The 25367-nt window shown below is 33.2% G+C and overlaps 1 protein-coding gene across 1 annotated transcript; it reads right to left on the reverse strand.

The window, feature by feature from the left end:
* Positions 1-982: 982 nt before the first annotated feature.
* Positions 983-15426, reverse strand: LIPJ (lipase family member J). The gene is made up of 9 exons (XM_061189949.1): positions 15403-15426; positions 14599-14719; positions 9234-9432; positions 8619-8728; positions 6978-7114; positions 6470-6616; positions 3327-3398; positions 2175-2246; positions 983-1216 (listed from the first exon to the last, which is right to left on the reverse strand). Exons 1-9 carry the CDS (start codon positions 15409-15411, stop codon positions 983-985), a joined length of 1101 nt encoding a protein of 366 aa, XP_061045932.1. The 5' UTR covers positions 15412-15426.
* Between the last annotated feature and the right edge of the window lie 9941 nt (positions 15427-25367).

The raw sequence follows: 25367 nt of genomic DNA on the forward strand, positions 1-25367 counted from the left end.
ATTGTTTTACTCAGTCTTTATGAGGTAAATTCACACTCAATTCTAGAATTCCTCTTTTCCATGTTGCTCTCCCCAAGGATTACAAAAGGACAGCGAAGTTAGGCATCATTCAGGAATTATGAGGAAGAGAGGTCTAGCCTCCGCTGAAGCATAAATCCTTGTATGTGATTTTGAGGAAGGCTAGAGTACCCCTTCATTCCACATCTTAGGCATCTTCCTATCTGCTAGAACTGTTGAACATGTCTACACTTTTCTGGTGTGCAGAAGACTCTCAGATCTTTCATGCACTATGCTGCAGTGCATATTTTGTGAGGCCACCCTCAGATCAACTGACCTAGAAATACACCTCAACCATTGTTACTCTTAACACACACTAGGCTGGAAAGGCAACTATAGTTTCCCCAGGCTATACATCCTGTGAAATGAGGCTCCCATATGGGTTTTATGATCTCCCTACCTCTGAAACTTGGCCTGAATTGGGCCAGAGGATAGAAACATTACACTGGCATCCAGGCTCTCTTTCTTTTTTTCTCCCCCAAACTCCTTTATGTAGTTCAGGAAGTGTTTTTACTCTTTATTCAGCATAGAGAAAAATCAGCTTTCATATCAGCAAGTATTCTTCCAAACTCTGTTTCTAAAATATCATATATGCCCATATTTATTTAAAGAAAAAAACTCCACCTTTCTCAAAAATCCATCTCTTGCAGTTAAAAATATTTAAGATTATTGTTTCTGTTTTTAGTTATTTACATTCTACTTAGAAACTCAACAGACTACTTTGGGCTGAGTAATAATCTACAATTACCCCTGATATAATAAATGCTACTGATTTAATAAATGGAAAGCCTAGGGGCAATGCAAAAAAATAGGAAAAAATTCCAGACTTTACTTAAATAATCGGAAAAATATACATAGTAAGAAAAAAATAATTGGATTTTAATAGAAATTATATGGATCCTTCAACACAGAATACTATGATTCTTTATGGATTTCCCTGGATAATATCAATGATCTCACGGTAAACCTGATGATATACATCTAATCCAAACAAAAAGTCTATATGATTATAGTAAGAAATAGTTTTATGGTAAATATGGTTTTTGATTTCAGAAAGTAAAATTTTAACATCTTCAGGATCAGCCAACAAGTCACTTTCACCATTCCAAGTTGCAGTTGGCACATTCATGTTTGCCACATTGTACAATGGAGAAGTTGTCTAAATACAAATAAGTAAAAATAAGAGTTTTCAAAGGGAATAATACATAGAAGGTGTTATTTACTAATTCTTTAAATGGTAATTTAAAGTACAATTTGAAAATAAGCTTAATCTAAAATAATTGTTAATAAGGAAGCAATGAGTATAAAAGAATAGTTTATTATAATTTTTACTTAGAAATAATCAGATACAAATTAAAACTAGAGAGTTTTTCTGCTTCGGAGTATTCAGTCATTCCACAGAGACAATTTCAGTTTTATTTATAAAGAATTAAAATATTTTGATCAAAGTTTTCTTTGCCTTGTATAACTGTCATTATGTTTATCAGTAAATGATAAATATTGGCAGTCAAGGTCAAATATGATTTTATTGAATTTGATCTTTATATTTTACTTCAGACTTTCACACAAGCAAACTACATCAGGCATTGGAGTTTAGCTAAGGTAGAAAAGTATGGTGGAAAAGCATAAATTTTGAAGTAGACAGACTTGGATTCTAATATTTCAAGACATTTGTCATCATACTCAGACAATTTTTAACATCTTCTCATTAACTTCTATTTTTTCCTAATTATTGTATGTTTTTGTCTTATCTTCCCAAACACAATAAATAGTTTTAGGGTCAAGAACTATATTATGCTTTTTACTTCTTATTTAACCAAGCACAGAGCTATGCATATTATAAACACAGTATTTTTCCTCTTGAGGAATGATGAATTATTCTACTGCTTGTCAACTTCTCTAGACTTATCTAAGATATTTGTTGTTAAAATATATAGAAGACATGGAAAAGCCACTTTGGTTGGAAATGAAAATGTGGATCTAAATCAACATGATCTTCATCTACTGGTGCTTCTCACTGTATTATTGTACTCTTGGGCTTTACAGATGAGTCTTTACAGTAAAATCATCTCAATTGATCGGGGAGGGTAGTTTTTAGTTCATACATAATTATGTACCTGATTAAAATGAACCAAGTTCAGAACAGGACTGCCCCAGTCAAAAGCTTTCAAGTGACTAGAATTAAAAAGCTGAAAGAAAAATTTTAAAGCGAAGATATTTATTTTGTTCACTGATGTACACCATAAGCATAGAACAGTACAGGGCACATAGTAGGTGCCCAATAAATATTGTTCCAATGTGTGAATAAATGCAGTTTGATTAGATGTCCCTGGTCTAGCTTCACCAGAAATAAACTAAACCTAAAGATAAGTTGTAATAAATTTTTGAAAATAATTTACCTCAAAAAGATTACTTAGTAAATTTAAACACTTTTTAAATGAGTAAGCCCTTAACCAATATTAATAACACTTTAAATGTATCTAGTGTTTATTAAATTTAAAGAACATTCATAATCATCATCCTATTTAATTCTCATAGTATTTTTGTTAGGTCAGAGCATTATTATTAACTATATTTTTTAAATTAAGGAAACTGAATTCATAAAGATTAAATGATCTTGCTCAATGTCACGCTGCCAGTAAGGTTCAGAGAAAGAATTCAATGTCTGGTATTTTGGTCTCAAGCATAGTGTTCTTTCTATATTATCTTGGCTCTCAATATTAAGATGGTATTCACACTGGATTTTTTTCTTCATCAATATTCATTCAACAAATATTCTTGAGTATCTACCTCATGCCACGAACTCTTAGACTTGCAAATAGAAAAGTGAATAAAACTTGCTCATGTTCCTCATGGAGTTCACAATTTAACAGTGGAGAAAGTGTAGTATAGTGAAAGAGTAGGCATTGAGAGACCTGTGTTTTAGTGTTAGTTTTTAGTTTTTTTTTTAATAGTTTTAAATATTTGGGCAAGTTAAATGATGGGCATGGCCTAGATGATCCCTTGTCTACTGTTCTGAATGAACATTTTCTCATTTTTAAAACAGAAAATAACTGTATTGCTCTGATTATTGCTTAAATTTAGAGGCGCTAATAGATTACATTATTAGCATATATTATAAACTTTAAAGAATCATACAAATTTTTAATAATTTCATTTTACCCTTCTAAATTTATCATTCTATGGCAACTGCCTGATCCCTAGAATGATGAGATAAACTGTGAGTAGTTTAAATAAAATTTTACTAAAATGCACCTTAAAATTTATACCTGACTCCAGTGGAGCATGTTTTGAACAGATGTTCCTGCTGGGTTTTGTGACATATACACATCCACACGACTCTGAAGGGTTAAAAAATTATTTTTAATCTTAGTCCAACCAGAGAAGACAATCTTTGATCATTATTAAACCAAAAAATTTCAAGGAAGTTTAATTTCTAATAAATAATGTTAATAAAACATAAAATTATATTTAAATTAAATACATAAATGTACTTATTAAATGTAAATTTTGCACTGCTGTAGAAGCTATTATTGGATTTCTAAGTTATGAGGTCCATCACCCCATACAGAAAACAATCAACAATGATATAACACACACATACATCTTTTGAAAGCACTAAAGAACTGAAAAGATAGAAAGAAATTACCAGGACAAATGGAAGACAAAAGACAAAGAACCCCAAGACAAAAGCAAAGCGTTGAAGCTACTTTTTCCTTAAGTTTATTTGCCAATCCCAGAAAATTTAAAGTTTCATTTTAAGAACTTAGCTAGTTAAGGAAAGCAAAAATCAGCCCAGGGCTTGCTGAGGACAGTTTGGAGATTTAAAAAGAAATTGTTTCCATGATAAACTGGGGTCCCAAAGTTCTACACAATTCAAAATGAAGCTGAATCAGAAATAAAGCAGTGCTCATGTCAATCTGTAATCTAGGTATGCATTGCCTTCATACTCCCTGGGAACCTCAATCAGTGAACAAGACATGGAAGGTCAATGTAATCCCTACCAAAATCTCAGCAAGTTATTTAAAGGATATTGACAAACTGCTTCCAAAGTTTATATGGAGAAACTAAAGACCCCAAATAGCCAATATAATGTTAAAGGGGAAAAATTGGAGGACTGATACGACACAACCTCAAGACATTATAAAGCTACAGTAATCAAGACAGTGTGGTATTGGTGAAAGAATAGACAAGTAGATAAATAGAGCAGAATAGAGAGCCCAGAAATAGACCCCTATAAATATAGTCAACTGGTCTTTGACAAAAAGAGCAAAGGCAATGCAATAGAAAAATGATAGTCTCTTCAAAAAATGGTGTTGGAACACTTGGACATCCACATGCAAAAAAAAAAAGAAAGAAATCTAGACACAGACCTTACATCCAACACAAAAATTAACTCAAGATGGATCATAGGCCTAAATGGGAAATGCAAAACTATAAAACTTCTAACAGATAACATAGGAAAAAACCTAGATGACCTTGGGTGTGGCAATGACTTTTCAGATACAGCACCAAAGGCACAATCCATGAAAGAAATAATTGATAAACTGAATTACAAGAACTGGACAAAGTCAAAATTCTGGGTTGTTTGACGACACATTTTCCAAATTACATTGGTGAGAGTTTTTGCTACCTGTTCTTCCTTGCATGATAGCTTCTATTCAGTTCTCTGAGTGACACTGGCCTGATTCTAGACACTGCCTTTTTACAAACTGAAAGATTCTCTTCTGGTTTTTCATACTGCCTACAGGAAAGAAATTCCAAGTCAGACCCTGCCTTCCCCGTAGATCTTGATAGGATCAAGAGGACTGAATCAAACTGAACTATACAGTCACTCTTACTGTTCCCATTCACACTGTGTATGAAATTTTTCACTTCAAACTTCCCCCAACCCTAGATAACTTAGTACACAATCATATTACAATCTATGACACTGTCAACTTTTGTCCCAGAAAGGAGACTCACAAATTTAAAGGCTAAAAAGCCAGAATATAAGCTTTCCTAATAGTTCACAAAAAAAAAAAGTTCTCAAAGACACTATAATTACAGTAAATGCATCAGTGGCGAAATACACTACCCAAGACATAGAATAAATAAAAAAGGCAAGCAGAAATAAAGATTATATTTATGATTCTTCTAGTCGTTCCATGGTAGGTATGTAACACTAGATGGACAGAAGAATATGAGAAGTTTTTTTTTTTTTTTTTTAACCTTCTATGGCAGAAAGTACGCTGCTCACACCTTTTGGGAAAAAGGGAGAGAATGGAGTTCATTTCTTCTGTTATGAAGTGTTTCTTTCAAATTTATGTAATTGTCTATTTAGCCTGCTGAGACTCGCATAAGACCTTCTTAAGGTTGAATAAAATCAACATATCCTTGCGGTATGAAAACATGTTTGGGAATTAAGAAAACACCTCTTTTTCTTTGAAAGAATAAATTGGTTCTCATTGAGAACTTTCTTAAAAGGTCCAGGTGCAAGAACCAACTAACTAGTCCAAATGCCACAATTGGTTTTTTTTTTTTTTTTTTTTAATTAATTAATTTATTTATTTTTGGCTGTGTTGGGTCTTCGTTTCTGTGCGAGGGCTTTCTCTAGTTGCGGCAAGCGGGGGCCACTCTTCATCGCGGTGCGCGGGCCTCTCACCATCGCGGCCTCTCTTGTTGCAGAGCACAGGCTCCAGACGCGCAGGCTCAGTAGTTGTGGTGCAAGGGCCTCGTTGCTTCGTGGCATGTGGGATCCTCCCAGACCAGGGCTCGAACGCGTGTCCCCTGCATTAGCAGGCAGACTCTCAACCACTGCGCCACCAGGGAAGCCCCGCCACAATTGCTTTTTACCAAATCTGGATTTTTAATTTAATGTGCAGAAAAAACCTTAGAATGAATGCCTATATCTTTAAGAGAATCTATATACAATCAATACAAATGGCCTTGGTAATAGTAGCTCAAGTACCAAAACAGTTTCCCACTCCAGGAATTTTGATGAATGCCACAAGCATATAAGTTAATTGGCAGGCACTAATTCTAATTATGGAAGGATCAACAAGGAAGGGAAAAAGTGTTAGGAACCAGGATATAAGAGGAGGAGTTATGGAAGACAAGTGAATAGAAGACAGACTAAATACATGAAACCTCAGGAAACTAACATTTAATAGCAAAGACTAATAATGATAACCATCACTGCAGCTGCTCTCTGTTCTTTACAGAGATCAAGACAAATATGGAGGCAAAATAATCCCAGCATGGTAATACAAATTAGCTTCATAATGTTGGTATAGTCACAAAATCAGAAAGGCTAAGAATCTAAGTATAAATGGATAAAACATAAAATGATACATGAGGCATAAAGTAAGTACTATTAAGAGCTGCTTTCTGAAAATTGACAAAATACATTTCAAATACAACTTGTTCTCACCATATTTAAGTTCTTCAGGTCATATCCAGCTATCATAAACAAGATATCACGGCAAATGTTATCAAAAATCTTCAGTGGACACAGCTTTGAACCAACAAATCTTTTAAAGGAGGTATTAGATAAGAAGTCTTTGCTGCCAGAAAAAAACTGTAAAATAAATTTACTCATATTTGGAAGACTAAAACAATTAATCAAAAATTGATGTGATGAGTTCACACAAATACATTATCTCACAGTTTAAAACATTTAAATTAAGGGACAAAACTTGGGAGCAGGATGTAGAGATGATTTGATTAATGGATTTTCTGTCACAATGAGTTGCCCAAAAGTATCATAAGTAAAATCCTATCCCTCTGTAGAAACAAAGGCAAGAATCCAGTGTAAATGAAGACAAAAAATTCAAATCATACATATGGCTGTTCAAACACAGCCAAAACCTTTTATTTTGAAAGCAGAGAATCATTATCATTTTGGGTTATCAACTACAAAAAGGAAAGGAATAACATACCTTGATCACTGACTTCCAGTTGTATGCCATTTTAATTAAAGGGCTTTCTGAGTATTTAATGGAAAAAATTGGCGCTAAGGCAAAAAATATTTTGATTCTTTCAGCTATCTTTGGTATTGTGGAAAATGTTATGAACGCTGAAAGAAAATAAGATATAAATAAACTATTCTTAAGCAATTTCTATCATGTAAGAAATGACACAGTGGCGAGTAAGTTCAATAAGCTCTGAACAGTTAATTCACTCATTCATTTCTTAATTCATTTATCAAACATTTATTGATCACCCAGTATGAGACATGCATATTGATCACAACATAATGCTGATTATTAGGATCTAAAATAAATGTGTAGATCGTAAATGAGGATAATTCAGCAATAAATAAGTTTTATAACACCATAATTTAAAAATCAGACATAATATTGTATATTTGTATAACTGGCAATGGTGAAATGAGGTAAGTGAATTTTTCAGATAGATGAATCTTATACTTTAGGTAAGAAATTCAATAAATGTCAAATTGTTTTAATATTTACTTTCAATTAAAAATTTCCTTGCCTTCTTGTACAGAGGATGCTAAACACTACTTTATATTTTACTGATAATTTAGAGTAATTAATATGACAAGTAGTAGTTTTTCCTTTTTTGACATCTTATCAAGTTAGCTACCTGCACATCTCCTCTATTTTTATTGGCTCTTTTTTCCCTGGGTTCTGAGAAGTCAAAGAAGCAAAGAATTATATATCATATTGCAAGTCAATTAGCTCTGGCACATCACCCATTTTTTTCTTGTTTAATTATTTGCTAGGATTCTTGGTTCCAGACAACTGAACAGCTGATGAAAATCTGGACTAAAAGTCATGCAAGGTTAATAAACATCAGAGAAAAGATCTATGAGAAATGGGATGAGATTGTTATTTAACACATATTTTCTGGTAGAATGTAGAGTATTTCTGTAAGAAAACGATACTCTTCAGACGAGAAAAACTCATTTAATATTGAATATTGGCTTCTATTATAAAATGGACTTTTCTACTTCTAAAGTAGAAAGATTAAGAGTGAACAGGTTTACAATACCACGTAAGAGTGTTACTTTAGGTCTTAGGGAATTTTTTTCTGAACGCAAAGTTGTTATGCATTAGGTAGAAGCGTTAGTATTGTGAGGAGATCAAAGTTCTTTTCTAGTCGTCTTTAAATATAGGAAGGCTTTCTTCAAGTTTGTGCATTTCTTAAGTTTAATTTGTCCTAAATGTAAAAACATAAATATACTTTTAAAGTTTCTTACTCATAAATCTCTATGCTTCATTTTTAAAAGAAAAATAATTATGAAATTTCTATTTGTGGAACAAATGACTTATTACCTCACTGTGATCTTTAGATGGATATCCAACTTTTATACAATTGTAAGCAAACAAAACCACAAACAAAACCTTATTTTTACAGTCAATTCTTTGTGACTAGAAAAAACTATGTAGAATTAAAGCAGGATGTAAGCTTCCAGGGCACTGCTACGTGATATTTGTCTCACAATTCTGCTTTGTTTCAATTACAAGTCTAGAAGCTGACCTACATCTTTAAGAAATATATCTACAAACTTTAAAAGTGTAATTAAGTAATAGTAGCAACGATCTTTCTTGCCATACCAATGGTAGTGCCTTGTGAATGGCCTACATAAAATATTTGCTCTTGTTGGGTCTGCTTCACAATGAAATCAATGGAGGCTGGAAGGTCATATTTAGCCATCTCATCAAAACTACAAAAGAAAAAGGAAAATAAAAATTTACTTCCTACTAATGTTATATTAACATTTGAAGATAATGAATAGGTAGATACATTTAAAGCATTTTTCAACTCTCTTTGGGTATTATCAATAAGTTAATAGTATAATGTATCTACTGAACAGAGACTTCTGTGAGAACACAAAGTCAAGGAAATAAAATAGTCACAAAACAGACTTATAAAGAGGATGCTTGTGTATTCTAAATACAGTGCAGTAGACTAAATATATAGGTTACAGAGTGAAAAAATATTTAAAGGAAGAGTAGGGTAGTCAATAAAGTTTACAGCTAAAAAATGAGAAAGAAGCTCAAAATCAAACAAGCACTCTTTAATTTCCAAGGCAAAATTTATATAAATTTTGATGGTCTATTGAAAGCCCTGAGTTGAGAAAAAAGACATGTTTTATTTTATTTAATTCAAAAAGAAAAAAAATGTTCAATACACTTATAAAATGAAACATTACTTGATTTTTCTTATACCTGAAAGCCCAGAATTCTTTGGAATTTGTTTTTAGGTACAAGTGTTTCCTGGACCAAGTAGTCCCTCTGCTGTTTCCCATCCATACATCATAACCAGCATCTGCCAGAAGGAAGCCTAGGCTGTTGTTAGGAAGATTGGAAATCCAGCTGCTGGCAGATGTGAGCAAACCATGTTGCAAGTACACAACAAGCCTCTGAGCTGGAAAAAAATGCAGAAAATTTCTTTTAGAATATTGTAGTGTTTACATGAGTATCTCACCTCAAATTTAATCTTTTAATATATAAGTATTAAAATATATAAATCTCAGTTTATATCAGAGTTGTTTAACACAGTTCAGTAATGAAATTCTTTCAAATGACCAAGTGGGCAATTAGGTCATGTCATACTTAAACATATAAATTTTTAAGGATATAGAATATTCAAATATCTTATAGTAACTTGGGTACTCATATACATTTTAAATAGTATATTACATAAAATATATTTTCTATGATTTTCCCACTTTTTCACTTCATAAAATAATTTTATAATCACATTTTTCACAGATGTAGTCAATATAGGTTTCATCATTAGAACCACTATTTTAATCACCAGCATTCCCAGAGCTCTAATTTATACTTCCAAGGTTTTTGAGAAGCAACACTTTTTGAATAACATAATATGTGTTCACTAGTAACTTTGTTTTAAGTCCCAAATTGCCATTCACACATAATCCACTGGTTGGTGGGCAATGAGGATCACATCATTGATTGTAGGTGGAGTACTGAAAGGACCTTGCATGTTGTAGCACTCCAGTGGTTAAATTTTCACCTTTCCTGTGATGATACAGGAAAGGGATGACTGGCTTGTACTGAATCTCTGACAGTGAAGAGGTAGAGGAGAAATAGAATTATGAGGGATGGGGAATTGGGTAGTTGTTGCTGAGTGCCAATGATGTTTTTTAAAAATATTTATTTATTTGGTTGCACTGGGTCTTAGTTGCGGCAGGCAGGCCCCTTAGTTGTGGCTCCAGGGCTCCTTAGTTACAGCTCACCAGCTCCTTAGTTGCAGCATGAGAGCTCCTTAGTTGTGGCATGCGAACTCTTAGTTGTGGCATGCATGTGGGATCTAGTTCCCTGACCAGGGATTGAACCCAGGCCCCCTGCACTGGGAGCATGGAGTCTTATCTGCTGCGCCACCAGGGAAGTCCCTGAGTGCCAATGATGTTTTGAAGAGAGAAAATTATAGGCTCAGGGCACTCAATCACCAAAATTCAAAGCAAAGTATGAAAGACATAAGACCTCTTTGGCATCATCTACAACCCGCATTTTCTATAGTCAGAGGGCAAACTGAGGTGATAATCATGGTCAGGACCTAATTGTAAGAATAGTAAAACTTTAGGAAGGTAGAACTTTCAGCCTTGGAAAGAACCCATGCCATATTCAGGGACTTAATGGGGAAGTAGGACTCTGAGACTTGAGATGAGAATATCTGGGTAGAAGAGCTTCAGAAACTTAAATCTCAAATTTCCCTGAACTCAGTGGGACTACAGAAGTGACCCAGTCCTCTTTGTTAGAGGATAATGCCCCCTAACTTAGATACCTTTCAGAAAAAGCCTTCCCCTACTCAAGATCCACCCCAATCCCTTCCCAGATACAGAATCAGTAACTAGGCTTAACTGAAGAAGTGTTAAACTTGCTGAGGGAAAGGAGAATTGTACACTAAAGGAGATACAAAACCTGGCTAATATGTACGTAACAGTGGGAACTGGGAGAGTATGCTTGGGTATTGTATCAAAGGGAGAAACATATATATATATGGGTGTGGATAAGGGAGAGTTTATTCATATGAGAGCACACTCCTATGACACAGGATTTTACACACTGGCAATGGTTCCAGAAGTCAGTTCTGACATTCTGCCGAGATTTCTTGGAAGCTTAGAAAATTCCAGAATTGAAACAGCAGATTATGGAAGAAAGAATAAAAGGGCTTAGATGAAGAAATGCTCAAACTATTAAATAAGACCAGAACATCCACCATCTGATTCATGTGCCTTAGGAGAGCTTGGAGGATATTCCGTTTACCAACTTGAAAAAAATACACTGGTGAGGATACCAGCAGAATATAAAAGCTCAGAAGTGAAGAACTTCTGCTTCCATTTGGGGATATATACTAAACTAGAAGAAGTATCACTCCCAACTTTATAATGAACTAAGTTCAAATCCATAACTTAAAAAAAAAATCACCAGAGAGCTGACATCACAGAGCAAAAATCTGGCCCAAAATCTGAGGAGAGGCAGGTGCTTGCAGGGAGAGAGGAGACATAAGCCCTCCCTTTTGGAGAGACACAATCAGAATAGTTCAGATAGAATAACTGAAGGCAATGAAGGTCAAGTATACGGTCCAGGTCAGTATGAAGCTTCTGGATGCAGTAGAAATTGGGAAAGTCTATCCTCTCTTGCAAGCTCTTTTCCATGAACCCTATGTGAATCTCAAAGAAAAGACTGGAAAGAGTCTTAGGAAAGTGTCCATTGTGGTGTAGACTTGCAGGAGGTGCAAGAAACTCTCTTCCCATCCTTTCTTCCATCTGCCCTCCAGAGCAATATTCAATCTGTGTGTGGGGGAAGGGGAGAGAATAGGAACGGTAACAAACGCTACACAGAGTACACTAACCAACCAAGTGCATATGATGACTCAACAAATAGATGTCAGCCAGACACTGTTTTTAGCTGCCCCAGTGCTGTGCAATGGGCTCACAAAATGAGTAGCCATGACGACAGAGAAACAGGCAACACACCGACCCATAATTTGGGCCCTCTCATGAAGGCAGATCCAGCTACTGCCAGGGCAGTATGTCCGACATGTCAGCAAATGAAATCTCACATGGTACCATCCCTCAAGGAAACCAAACCAGCCACTTGGAGACAAGTTGGGTACATCACATCCTTTAAGGGCAAGAATTCATTATGACTAGGATTGATACACATTTTCACTATGATTTCCCTTTTCTTCCACATAGGATAAAGCCAGTACCACGATTCAAGAGTTCATGGAGTCACTGATCTGCCAACATAGGACCCCCTCATAACATTACCTTGAATCAAGTGATCCACTTCAGGTCAAAGAAGATTCATTCATTGGCATATAGCCATGAAGGTCACTGGTCCTACCACATAACTACCATCAAAATGCTGCCAGCTTGATTGAACAATGAAACAACACCTTAAAGACTAAGTGGAGATGCCAGTTGGGAGATGACATCCTGTAAGTACACGTGCTATCCTTCAGGATTCATTATACACCTTAAATAAATGGTCATAATATATTGCTGATTACCCCAATTAATAGAATACATGAGTATGAGACAAAGGGGTGAGATTAGAAATGGTCCCATTCACTATCACTCCCAGTAACTCAGTCAGTGACTTATAATTTTTATCCTAGAAATTTTAGGCTCTGTAGATCTAGAGGCCCTAGTTCTCAGAGGGAAAACACTTCCACCATGGCACACAGGAAACATCCTAATAAACTTAAAGCTGTATCTGCCACCTGGTCATTTGGGGCTCCTCATGTTAGAAGACTGGGAGGCAAAGAAAGGAATTACTATACTTACCCTGAGATAAGGAGTAACTGACCTTGATCATCATGGGGAGCTAGGGCTACTGATATATAACGATAGGGAAAAATATATTTGGTATTCAGGTGATACACAGGGGCATTTTTTGTTACTCCCATGTCTTGTTTTAACTGTAAATGCACACGTATGGCAACTATGACCTGTTAGGGACACAGTAGCCCTTAGGGATAAAGGTGTGGCTTACCATATCAGGGAAGACAGCTGAAAGGAGGGGTAATCTACAGTGGGTAGTAGAGGTGGGAATGTATGAGTACCAAATCTGGCTTTAGGATCGAATGTAATAGCAGATGTCTTAATTTGCCCCCCTAAATTTCCTCTTGTAAGTTTTCCCGCAAATTTTGATCTACCGGAAACTTGGAAAAGCTATACCTGGATGAAATAAACTTCATGTGAAAAACAAGTGGATGTGAGTAGTGCAAGGGGTACACTCTACTAGATTATTTTAGTGCCCCACCTAGATTTCCTTTACTAAGCAGCTTGATCTTTCTTCCAGGTGTGGTGACTGGTGCTTTTGAAGGGTTCACTATTGCCCCTTTCTCTGTGGAATTGCCCCCCGACAAATGGGAATTTCCTCAGTCAGATTATATTTCTTTCTATGGATAGCCTTCTGGCAGTGACTAACTGATACAGGAATGCAAAAAAGCTAGCTCCCTAACTTCAAGGTGGGACCACTTTTTTAGTGCAATTCAGGGATCTGTGAACTCCTCTGAGACGATATTGTAACTAGACTTAGCTGAGTCACATTCTTCCTTAGCTCCTTCCCCTGTCTTCTCCTGATTTCCACATTATTTTCTCATGAAAGTATTCTAATCAATAAATCACATGCACCTAAATCCCTGTCTCAGGGCTGCTTCTAGAGAACACTAAGGCACTTAGTATATTTTAAAATTATCTTTAAATCTTTTATTACAGTATCTGGAAAATTAGGTCATACCCTAAGGAATGATTACTATAATTATGTCAAATCTATGTTAACATTTTCTGCCTAGTAGTTTTGACCTCTATAAGGATCCAAAATTATATTGATTGAGGCTGTTCCAAATTAATGTATCTTCTCTGAAATGTACTTTAATGTTCAAAATGAAAACTTGAGAGGGTGTCCTAAAATATGAGAAACATTCTTTTCAGGGAGAAAATCTAAAGAGAAAAGAAAAATTTCCTGGTTTGTATTTGAACAATTAGATGAATAGGCAAAAGTAGTCTGTTACATATTGTGCTAGTAAGTGGCACATCTAGAATTATAACCCTAGTGACAAATTCTAGTGCATTTTTTTTTAACCTCATTCTGCTGATAGTGGTGTACCTACTGCTGGAGTAAAGAGCCAGGAGGCTGCTAACAACCTGATCTCTTTGCTATTACTAGAGGAGAGAGCTATAAAAACAAAGAAAGAAATTTTTACCAGTCATGCTTCAAACCTACAGAATAATATTACTGTGTTTCAGAGCATTTCTAAACCCTCATTAAACAAAGAAGCTTCTAGAGGATCAACATGTATGAATATAGTGATCTGCAAAGAAAACTTGGGAGGAGCAACATGTGTTCCACCATACTTTAAAACCACTCTGTGAACAGGAAGCTAAAGGAGATTCAGACTCTCTTCTTGGGGCATGTAGAGATATGTATGTGAAGGTAACTATTCACCTAATCTTTAAACACTTTTCTTGTCCTAAACTCACTGAGAAGAAATGGAAAAGTTAAGAACTTCAGGCCCCAGATAGTCACAGGTTTATCTTGAACTGAACATTACCTGAATTGTTATCGTTTTTTGTCTTCCCATAAGGAATTCTGTAAAGGCCAAGGATATAACCATCCTCAGTCGTAATATCATACTCTTCATCTGGGTAGCCCCAGTAGGAAATAATTTGGCTCTAGATAAAGAAAAAGCAAACCTTTTAGAATAAGATTGTTAGTGAATTAATGTAACCTAATTAATCTAACTTATTAATGTAATCATGAACCTATGTATTCTCTCTCAGTCTCAGGCCTATATATTTTTATTTTCACTAATTCACTGATTAATTCAGTAATAAATATTTACAGAACATCTACTAAGCTTCAGTCTTATATACCAGGGATTCATGGATAAATAAAACAACAACAGCAAATAAATAAAATCCCTGCGTTCACGGAGATATCTCAAGAACTAACCCAATAAATTTTTTCTGACTACTCATCTCTCATAGTTTTACCTACTCACCCATATACAATTTTAAAATATGTTTATCTGTAAATGTTTGCATGTCTATGTATATAGCTAAGATTATTTCTGGAATTTGTTATGTATATGCATATATAGAAGAGAAAATTTTTAAGTCCTCCAGGCAGGTATGGATATATTTATGTATATTTTCATTTCAGACACAGAATAAAGCAGAAGGGGAAACGTAAGCTACAGAATAGTAGATGGGGAATATTAGTTGACAAATATTCGAAATATATGAATGTAGAGATATAAATTTGACTGTAGATCTGTTCGAATAAAACCCTAAAAATTGAAGGGTAGCATTCCCTGTTATTTCAGCAGCTTAGCATTTATTTCCTTGCAACTTACAATATTCATATTTGCTTCAGGGTTCACAGATCTTCGATTTTTAAAGGCACCATGAGTAGTTCCAAGAATTAGGATGAAAGACATCACCTTGAAAAGGTACCACATTTGGGATCTACACATAAAGGAGATGTTAACCCTATTAAAATTGCAGCAATTAATACTATTTGACTGCTCAAATAATTCTATGAGGTAGGGAATATTACCATTTTCAGATGACAAAACAGAGGCTCTGAAAAATTAAATAACTTGTCTAAGGCTATACAATGTGTAATTGGCAGTCAGGATTCAGATTCAGGCTTGCTTTACTCCAAAATCCACGCTTTTCCAATTACTCTATTCTGTAGCACAAATTCCCTCTTTAAGGTCTTCTTTATAGTACTGTTTAGCCCAATTTTGAGATCTTGATCACATATTGCAACTCAACTGATGTCTGAATTAATGTAATAATATGCTTACCAGACTAACATTTATTTAAAGTGTTTAAAGGTTGCTGGATTTTGGGGAGGGAAAGGGGACTAATGGGGAGATTAGGAAGCTTGGATAGCTTACATTCAGCCTCTCAGGGTTTGGATTTTATTTTGTTTACAGAAATGTGAGTTTTGAGTATCCAAATTCTGGGAAGCTAGGACACTTAAATCATTTCTAGAAAACCGAGAAACCAGGGAACCACAGAGGTCACCACCCAAATTTTCTCCCCAGAAGCTTGACTTACAGATTTCATGAGCCTTATAAAATGAGCCAGACACTACACCTGAAAGGATATTATGCAGAGTTTATAAAACTCCCAGCTCCACAACTTACAAACTACGTGACTTAAGCAAGTTACTTAACCTCTCTGAACATTAGTTTCCCTACCAATAAAATGTAAATAATACATATTTCTCAGGGTTGTTATAAACTTAAATTTGATAAATAGGATATGATGCTTTATTAGTATAATACTAGTCACATAACGAACATTTAATATATATTAGACCTCCTTAAGAGAACAAACTACACACTAGAAATTCAGGAAAATAATTTGCATGCAAATAATTGCTATATCTTATATAGTAATTAAGCTAGTCTCCAGTGCAATATTTAATAGCTTGGTACAAATTATTTGGATCTGAAATTTAAACTGCATCTATTACTTAAAAATTTTTTCTAATTTAAAGCTTTGATTTATGGAAACTGGACATCTCACCTTTTGGTCTAGAGGTTTGTATTATATTTAGTATAATATCTGTGCTTTTCATTGAAGGCAAAAAGCAAATTTTAAAACAGTATTACCAAGATTTTCTACCAAAGAAGAGAGAGAAACCTGCTAATTTAAGTGCATAAGAAAACAATTTATAGCATTTGTAGTTAACAACAGTGTTATGTAAAGTGTTATGTAAACAGTGTTATGTAAAGTGGCTACAAAAACCACAAAAAAATTGAAAGAATACTTTGTTGATACTGATAAATTTTGAGGTGCTTTTCAACTCTAATTGAATTTGATATTGATACTACTAAGTTAACATGAGCTTTCAAATATACTTTGGACATATGTAATTTTTATACTGATATTCTGCTTAAAAGTCAAATCAATCCTCTGAAAACACTGAAAAAAATTTTGTCAAAGTAGATGAAAATATACAAGAAAAATGATTTATGGATAGTCAATTCAGTTACCGAAAGACTTCTAAATACATTCAGAAAAATTTGGGTATGTGAAACTACTCTTTTAAGTATAAATTTTATGAAATCTAAACACATATTAAATGTCTGATAAAAAAATTTAGCTCCCAAACTGAGACATTTTTATAGGAGTAAAATACACAACAAATTTTACAGGCTTAGTACAAAGAAATTTTTAAATATATCAATAATTTTTGCTTATGTGCTGAAATGATCATTTGAATACAGTGGACCACTATTTATTAAATTCACACAGATACCATAGAATTAGATGTTGCTACTAAAATAAAATATTACTTTTACTTGTAAACCTAGTGTCTAATGAAGCAATTATTATTACCTCAACTTTAGCCACTCACCAAAATTTTCCATTTGTGTTGGCTGCCTGGTGATATACTATTTCACGAACTGGTGCTTGGCTTTGTGTAGGGATAAACTTTTAAAAGATAATTTTAAAGATGGAAGTGTGACAGAAAATTGAGTTCTGTGCAAGAGCGCTAAAATTCAAGGTAGCCAAAATCTTACATAATGATTTTTAAAGATTATCACCCAGTTAACAAAAGCACTTAAACAAAACGTAACAGTACCAAAAATCTGCATTATTAATAGCACCCATCTATGACTAAATATAATTTCCTAAAAGCTTATTTGAGGATTTTCTTCAGTTTCTGCCATTAAAATGATTAGTTTGACTCTAGATACAACCCACAACAATGAAAAACATTAAGCCATACCTCCCTGTTCTTGTTGATTTTAGGTGCCTAATGTTTGTGGCTTCAAAGTTGTCAATCGCAGATTGTGCTCCTTTTGGCAAAGTTTGCTAAATATAGTCATAGGGAAACTGAAAAAAAAAAGAGTATTGTTCTGGAAACAAAAATAAAATGAGAACATTTAATTTGATTTTGCATTTATTTTTAATGCAAAATCAAACCCAGCATTATGTAAACTGGCAACAAAAACTACAAAAAATATTGAAGAACACTTTGTTGATACTAATAATTTTGAGTTGCTTTTCAAGTCACTTTCCCATATGCTACTCTAAATACATTCACAAAAATATCCACAGAGTTTGTTAGTGGTAGTTTCCCACTAGTGTCAGTTTTTAAAAAATTAGAATTATTAAGACATGATTCTAACTCCCTTAAAATCCTAAAATAGATTCCTGTTCTCCTGACTGGTAGTTACTGTAATCACAGTAATGAGTAGTAAATATGCAGTCTATGAATGGTGCAAAGCATTTCAAATAGAGAAACAACTGTCTTATAATTATTGCTAGGTTTTGAAGATTTCTTCCTATGGAAAACATGAGCAAGTGCTCAATTTTTTCCCTAAACCATATGATACAAAGTATAACACTGAAGATGGGTTGAGATTAATTAAAAATATATATTGTAAACTCAAGGAAAACCACTGAAAAACTTTTAGGAAGTATAAATAATAAGTTAATAATGGAGATAAAATGGAATAATAATAAATGCTCAATTAGACCTCGAGAAGTCAAAAAGATTTTTTAAAAAAGAAACAAAGAACAAATAAACATGGTAGTAACATGGTAGATTTTAATTAACAATATAATAATCACTTTATATGTGAATGGTCTATACTGGTTAAACACAGAGATTGTCAGATTGGATTAGGAAAGCAAGACTCCACTCTGTGATGTCTACAAGAAATATACGTTAAATGCAGATACATAGATAGGTTAAAGAGCAAAAGTATAGAGCGAGATATACCAAAAGAAAGTTGCACTAACTATGTTGATTTCAAACAAAGTAGACTCGAAATAAGAAAATAGATAAAAAGCAAGATTACATAATGATAGGAGTCAGTTCTCCAAGAAGACATAACAATCCTAAATGTGTATGCACCTAACAACAGACCCGTAAATATATGTGAAACAAAACTGATAGACTAAAAGGAGAAATAGACAAATTTACAATTATATTTGGAGAATTCAACTCCTCCTTTTCAGTAATTGATAGAATGAGTAGAGAGAAAATCAGAAAGAATATAGATGACCTGAACAAAACATATCAACCAACTTGACTTAGTTGATGTTTATAAGACATTCTACACAACCATAGCACAATACACATTCTTCTCAACCATACAAGAAACATTCATAAAGATTCTGGCCTATAGAAAAGACTTAAATTTAAAAGAATAAAATTCATACAAAATTCTTGGGCCATAACAAAATTAAACTAGCAATCAATAATAAAAGGTATCTAGAAAGTATCCAAATATTTGGAAATTAAACAACACATTTCTAAATAACCCATATGTTAAAGAAGAGTGACATTCAAAAATATTTTGAACTAAGTGAAAATGAAAATACAACATATCAAAATTTGTGGGATGCACCTAAGCAGTACTTAGCAGGAAATTTATAGCAGTAACTGCTTATGTGAGAAAATAAGAAAGGTAAGAAAAATCAGTAATTGAAGTTTTACCTTAAAGAAACTAGAGAAAAAAAAAGCAAATTAAACTTAAAGCAAATAGAAGGAAAGAAATAATAAAGATTAGAAGGAAATCAAAGAAAATGAAAGAAAGACAAATAGAGGAAATCAATGAACCAAAAGCTGATTCTTTAAAATGGTCAGCAAAATTAATAAACTTTTAGCCAGGATGACCAAGAAAAAAAAAAAAAAAGAAAGCATAAAATGCCAATAATAGGAATGAAAAAAAGAAAAAAAAACCTTGCTACTGATCCCACAGATATTAAAATTATAATAAGAGAATACTTAAAACAACTCTATGTCCATAAACTCGAAAACTTAAACGAAATACAAAAATTCCTTCAAAAGAGAAACTACCAAAACTCACGTAAGAAAAAATAACCTGAATATTCCTGTATCTATTTTCTAAATTAAATGTATGGTATAAAACATTCTGAAAAAGAAAACTCCAAGCTCAGATAGTTTCACTGCCAAATTTCACCAAATGTTAAAGAAAACATAATACCAATTCTGCACAATCTCTTCCAGAAAATAGAAGAGAAGGGTATCCTTCCCAATTAATTTTACAAGGTCACATTATGAAAGACGAAAACTACAGACCAATTTCCCCCCATAAATATAGATGCCAAAATTCTCACCAAAATATTAGCAAAATAAATCCAACAATATATTAAAAAAAATACATCTCAATTTAATGGAGTTCATCCCAGGAACAAAAGACTGATTCAACATTCAAACATCAATTCATGTAATTTACCATATTAACAGGCTAAATAAGAAAAACTACATCATCTCAAAAGATGCAAAAAACTGTTTGACTAAATTAATCATTTATTCATAAAACTTCTCAACAAACTATAAATAGAAAGAAACTTCCTTAACCTAATAGAGGCCATTTATGAAAAATTCACAGCTCATATGATATTCGGTGAGAGACTGAATTCTTTCTCCATAAGACTAGGAGGAAGAAAATGATGTCCTTTCTCTCCACTCCTATTCAACATTGTACTGGAAGTCCTAGCCAATGCAATTTGGCAAGAAAAAAAATTAAAGGCATACCTGATCATTTATGTAGAAAATCCCCCAAAAATCTCCTACAACTAGTAAGTGAGTCTATAAAAGATTTAAGATAAAAGATAAATATAGAAGAGTCAGTAATGAACGCTTGGAATTTGAAATTTTAAAAATTGTAATTACAATAGCACTTTCCTCTCCCTCATAACTGAGTACTTAGATATAAATCTAATAGCCCAATTAAAAGAGATTGTCAGATTGAATAAGAAGAAATTCGCTTTAAATATAGAGGTACAAATACAATAAAACTAAAAAGGTGGAAAATAATATAACATGCTAATACTAATCAAAAGAAAGCTATATTAATATCAGACAGTATAGATTTTAAAGGAAAATATAACCAGGGATAAATAGTACAATTTCATAATGAAAAAGGGATCAATTCAGCAAGAGTTTATCAATCTAAATGTTTATATACCTAAGAAGAGAGACTCAAGATACAAAAACCAAAAACTGATAGAGCTGCAAGGAGAAATACATAAATCCAGATTTACAGTTGGAGATATTAATTTATAATTGATAGAGTACAATACACAGAAAATCAGTAAGGATACAGAAGACCTGAACAACACAATCCTTATCAAAATCCCAGGCATTTTCAGAGAAATTAAGTTGTTTCTAAATAGTATATGGAAATGGTGAGAACCTAAAAGAGTCAAAATAATTTTGAAAAAAAACATAATTGGAATCCTTACACTACCTAAATTCAAGACTTATTATAAAGCTAAAGTAATTAGACAGTCTGGTACTGGTGTCAATAAGATAGATAAATGGATGAGAACAGAGTTTAGAATAGATCTACATTTACATGGTCAATTAATTCTCAACAAAGATGCAAAGGCAATTCAGTCGAAAACAAATGATGCTGAAACAAATGGATATTCATATGTAAAAGTATAAACTTTGATCAATACCTAACAGCAAATACAAAAATTAACTTAGAAAGGACCATAGACCTAATTGTAAAACCTAATAACAGTACAAAATTTCTAGAAGAAAATGTTAAGAGAAAAATCTTCGTTACCTTGAGTTAAGCCAACATTTCTTAGAACACAGAAAGTAGAAACCATATGAGTAAAAAAATTGATAAATTAAGAACACCTGCACTTTGAAAGATGCTGATAACAGAATGAATAGACATCACAGACAGAAAGAAAGTATTTGCTAGTCACACATTTTACTTGTATCAAAAATATATAATGGACTCCGTAAATTCAATAATAAGAAAACAAACTACCCATTTTTTAAATGGGCAGAAGATTGAGCAGACACTTCACAAAAGAAGATATACCAATGGCAAATGGAAACATGAAAAAATGGTCAACATCAAACATCACCAGAGAAATTAAAATTAAAACCATACTGAAATGCCACCACACACTTATTAGAATGGCTAAAATTAAAAAGACTGATCATATTCAATGATGCTGAGGATGGGGAGCAACTGGAATCCTCAAATGCTTCTGTTTGAATGTAAAATGGTAAAACCATTTTGGGAAACAGTTTGACTTGACTGTTTCTTTCAAAGTTGACCATACATTTACCATATAACCAGACTATTCCACTCCTAAGTATTTATGCAAGATAAATGAAAGCCAATATTCATATAAATACTTGTAAAAATGCTCATAACAGCTTTATTTTTCATAGTAAAAAACTAGAAAGAACCCAAATGTCCATCAGGGGGTGAATAAATATATTGTGATATATCCATATAAAGAAATACCATTCATCAGTAAAAAGAAATGGACTGACACATGCAGCAATGTGAATTTCAAAATAATCATGCCAAATAAAATCAGACAATAAAAAGAATACAAATTATGCCAGAAAATACCAGAAAATGAAATACTAAACAATAAAAATTAATTTATAGTGATGGAAAGCAGAACACTGTATGAGGATGGGAAGGATGGGAAGAGGCAGGAGTGAAGGATTACATAGAAACCTGAGGGAATGTTTTGGGATGATGAATACATTCATTATCTTGATGGTGATCATAGATCACATATATGTCAAAACATATATCATACATCATAGGTATATACATATATGTCAAAACTTATCAAACTAATGTGTTTAATGTGTGTAGCTTACCATATGTCAATCTTACCTCAACGCAGCTGTTTTAAAAAAAGAAGGTGAAATAAAGACACAATCAGGTAAATAAAAAGAGAATTCATTACAGACTGATACGCACAACTCAAAATACTAAACGAAGTTCTTTAGATTGAAAAAAAATGATACCAGATGGAAATTCCGATCTACAGGAAGGAATAAAGAACACTGGAAATGGTAAATATGTGGGTAAATACAAAAGACTACCTTTATTTTTCTTTATTTCATTAATTTAAAAAAATGGACCATGTAATACAAAAATTATAATGTATTTTGGAGTTTATTATGTATGTCATGTAAAATATATGATAACAATAGTAAAAGGTCAGGTGTGGGGGAAATGGAACTAGTAGTATTGCAAGGCACTAATATGTGAATTAATACAATATTAACTCTAAGTACACTGTATAATGTTAAGGATGACTATCAAAATTATTTAATCAATCACTCTGGAATAAATATAATAGGTATTGGTAAGAATCTAATACAGAAATTAAAATATAATATTAAACAATATGTGTAACAAAGAAGGCAGAAAAGGATAAACAAAAGAACAAAATAGGAAAAACAAATAGCAAAATGGTAAACTAATTCAATCTATATCAATAAATAATTATTAATTTTTAATTAAAAGGCAGAGATTCTAAGCTTATTTAAAGAAGCAAAATCCAATTACATTAAAGAGTACTAGCAGGGAGAAAGAGGGAAATTTCATGAAGAAAAAGAGGGTCCATTCACTGAAAGACAATATGCTTGTGCCTAATATAGGGTTTAAAAATATAGGAAGCAAAACTGATAGAATCAAAGGAGAAATAGATAAATCTATAACCATAGTTGGAAATTTTAACACATCTATCTCAATAAGTGAGAGAACATGTAGTCAGATAATCAGTATGGACATAGAAAGCCTGAGTAAGATGAGCAAAAACCTTGATCAAATTAACTTTTACAGACTATCTGCAGAATATTCATTTTTTTCAAATGCACAGGAATAGTCACTAAGAAAGTCCATATGTTGGTCATGAAATAATATTAATAAATTTCAAAAATATTGAAATATTGCAGAGTATGTTCTTAGACTATAACAGAATTAAACTGAAATCGAATAACAATAAAATATGTACAAATAGCATTTTTTCGACCATAATTGTATGAAATTAGAAATCAACTACAGAAAGAAAAACAGGAAAAGAACAAACATGTGGAGACCAAACAACATGCTATTTAAAAAAAATGAAATCAAAGCGGAAATCAGAAAATACCTCAAGACAAGTGAAAATGGAAACATAATTTTCCAAAATCTATGGGATGTAGCAAAAGCAGGTCTAAGAGGGAAGTTCATAGCAATACAGGCTTCCTCAAGAAACAAGAAAAATCTCATATGAACAACTTAACCAACCACCTAGAAGAATGAGAAAAAGAAGAGCAAACAAATCCCAAAGTAAGTAGAAGGGAGGAAATAATAAAGGTCAGAGAGGAAATAAGTAGTGGTTACCAGGGGGGATAGTTGGGGGGGTACTAGGAGTTTGGGATTTACATATACACACTGCTATGTATGGGATGGGTAAGCAATGGGGACCTGCTGTATAGCACAGGGAACTATAATCAGTGTCTTGTAACAACCTATAATGGAAAAGAATCTGAAAAAGAATACATATACGTGTGTGTGTGTGTGTGTGTGTGTGTGTATGTAACTGAATCACTTTGCTGTACACTTGAAACTAACACAATGTTGTGGATTAACTGTACTTCAATAAAAAATAAAATTAAATTAAAAAATAAAATAGCTCCATGGGGCTATTCATTGTGATTCTATGCCATCTAAATACTGTTAGATATGCCATCAATGATTATCCAAGTTATCAATAAAATAAATAAGGACAGACAGTGCTGTGCATCATACTAATAGATGTCCTTTGCTGACTGGCATTATATTTTATATTATTACAATAATAGTATATCATAAAAAAAACTCTCTGAGAAAGGATATTTAACATAGATATCACCCAACTGAATTACCATTCAGCCTATCTTACTTTAAGTATTATCTTCAAAAGGCTTGGATAACTTCTAGGCAAACAGTTAGTGAACTCTCAGTCTCTGAGAATTCTAACTTGGATTCTAGTTGCCAAGGATACTGTACTGAACATGACAATGTTTCTGCCCTCTTGGTACTTAATTTGTAGTGAGAGAAAAACACTAAATAAACAATAAATAGTTAAACAAGTAAAAAAGCAAGATAATTTCTAAAGGTGATTAAGTGATATTAAGAAAATAACAGGTTAATGGAAAAGAGAGTCACTGGGTGGCTGTTTTAGGTGTTTTAAGTGGTTGGGGAAGGCCTCTTTTAGTTAACTTTTTAGCTAGACTTGAATGATCAGGAGGAACCAGCCTTACAGAGCTCAGGAATAGGAAAGAAGTGAAGGGAAAAGGTCAAGGTGACTAGGAAGAATAAATATAAGTACATCTATCCCAGCTATTTTGAAATCTTACTTTCTCTAGGTCATCTAGTCATTCTCACCTCTCCCAGAAAGATACACTAGTGCCAGTAGCCAACCACGAATGCACAGCCCTATAGTTATAGCTCTGAACTAATATAACCCATTCTGGAAGTTGGGGGTGGGAGTGCGGTGGGGGCTATATCAATCCCTA

This window comes from Eubalaena glacialis, chromosome 1 (assembly GCF_028564815.1).
Source record: "Eubalaena glacialis isolate mEubGla1 chromosome 1, mEubGla1.1.hap2.+ XY, whole genome shotgun sequence".
Taxonomy (NCBI): Eukaryota; Metazoa; Chordata; class Mammalia; order Artiodactyla; family Balaenidae; genus Eubalaena; species Eubalaena glacialis.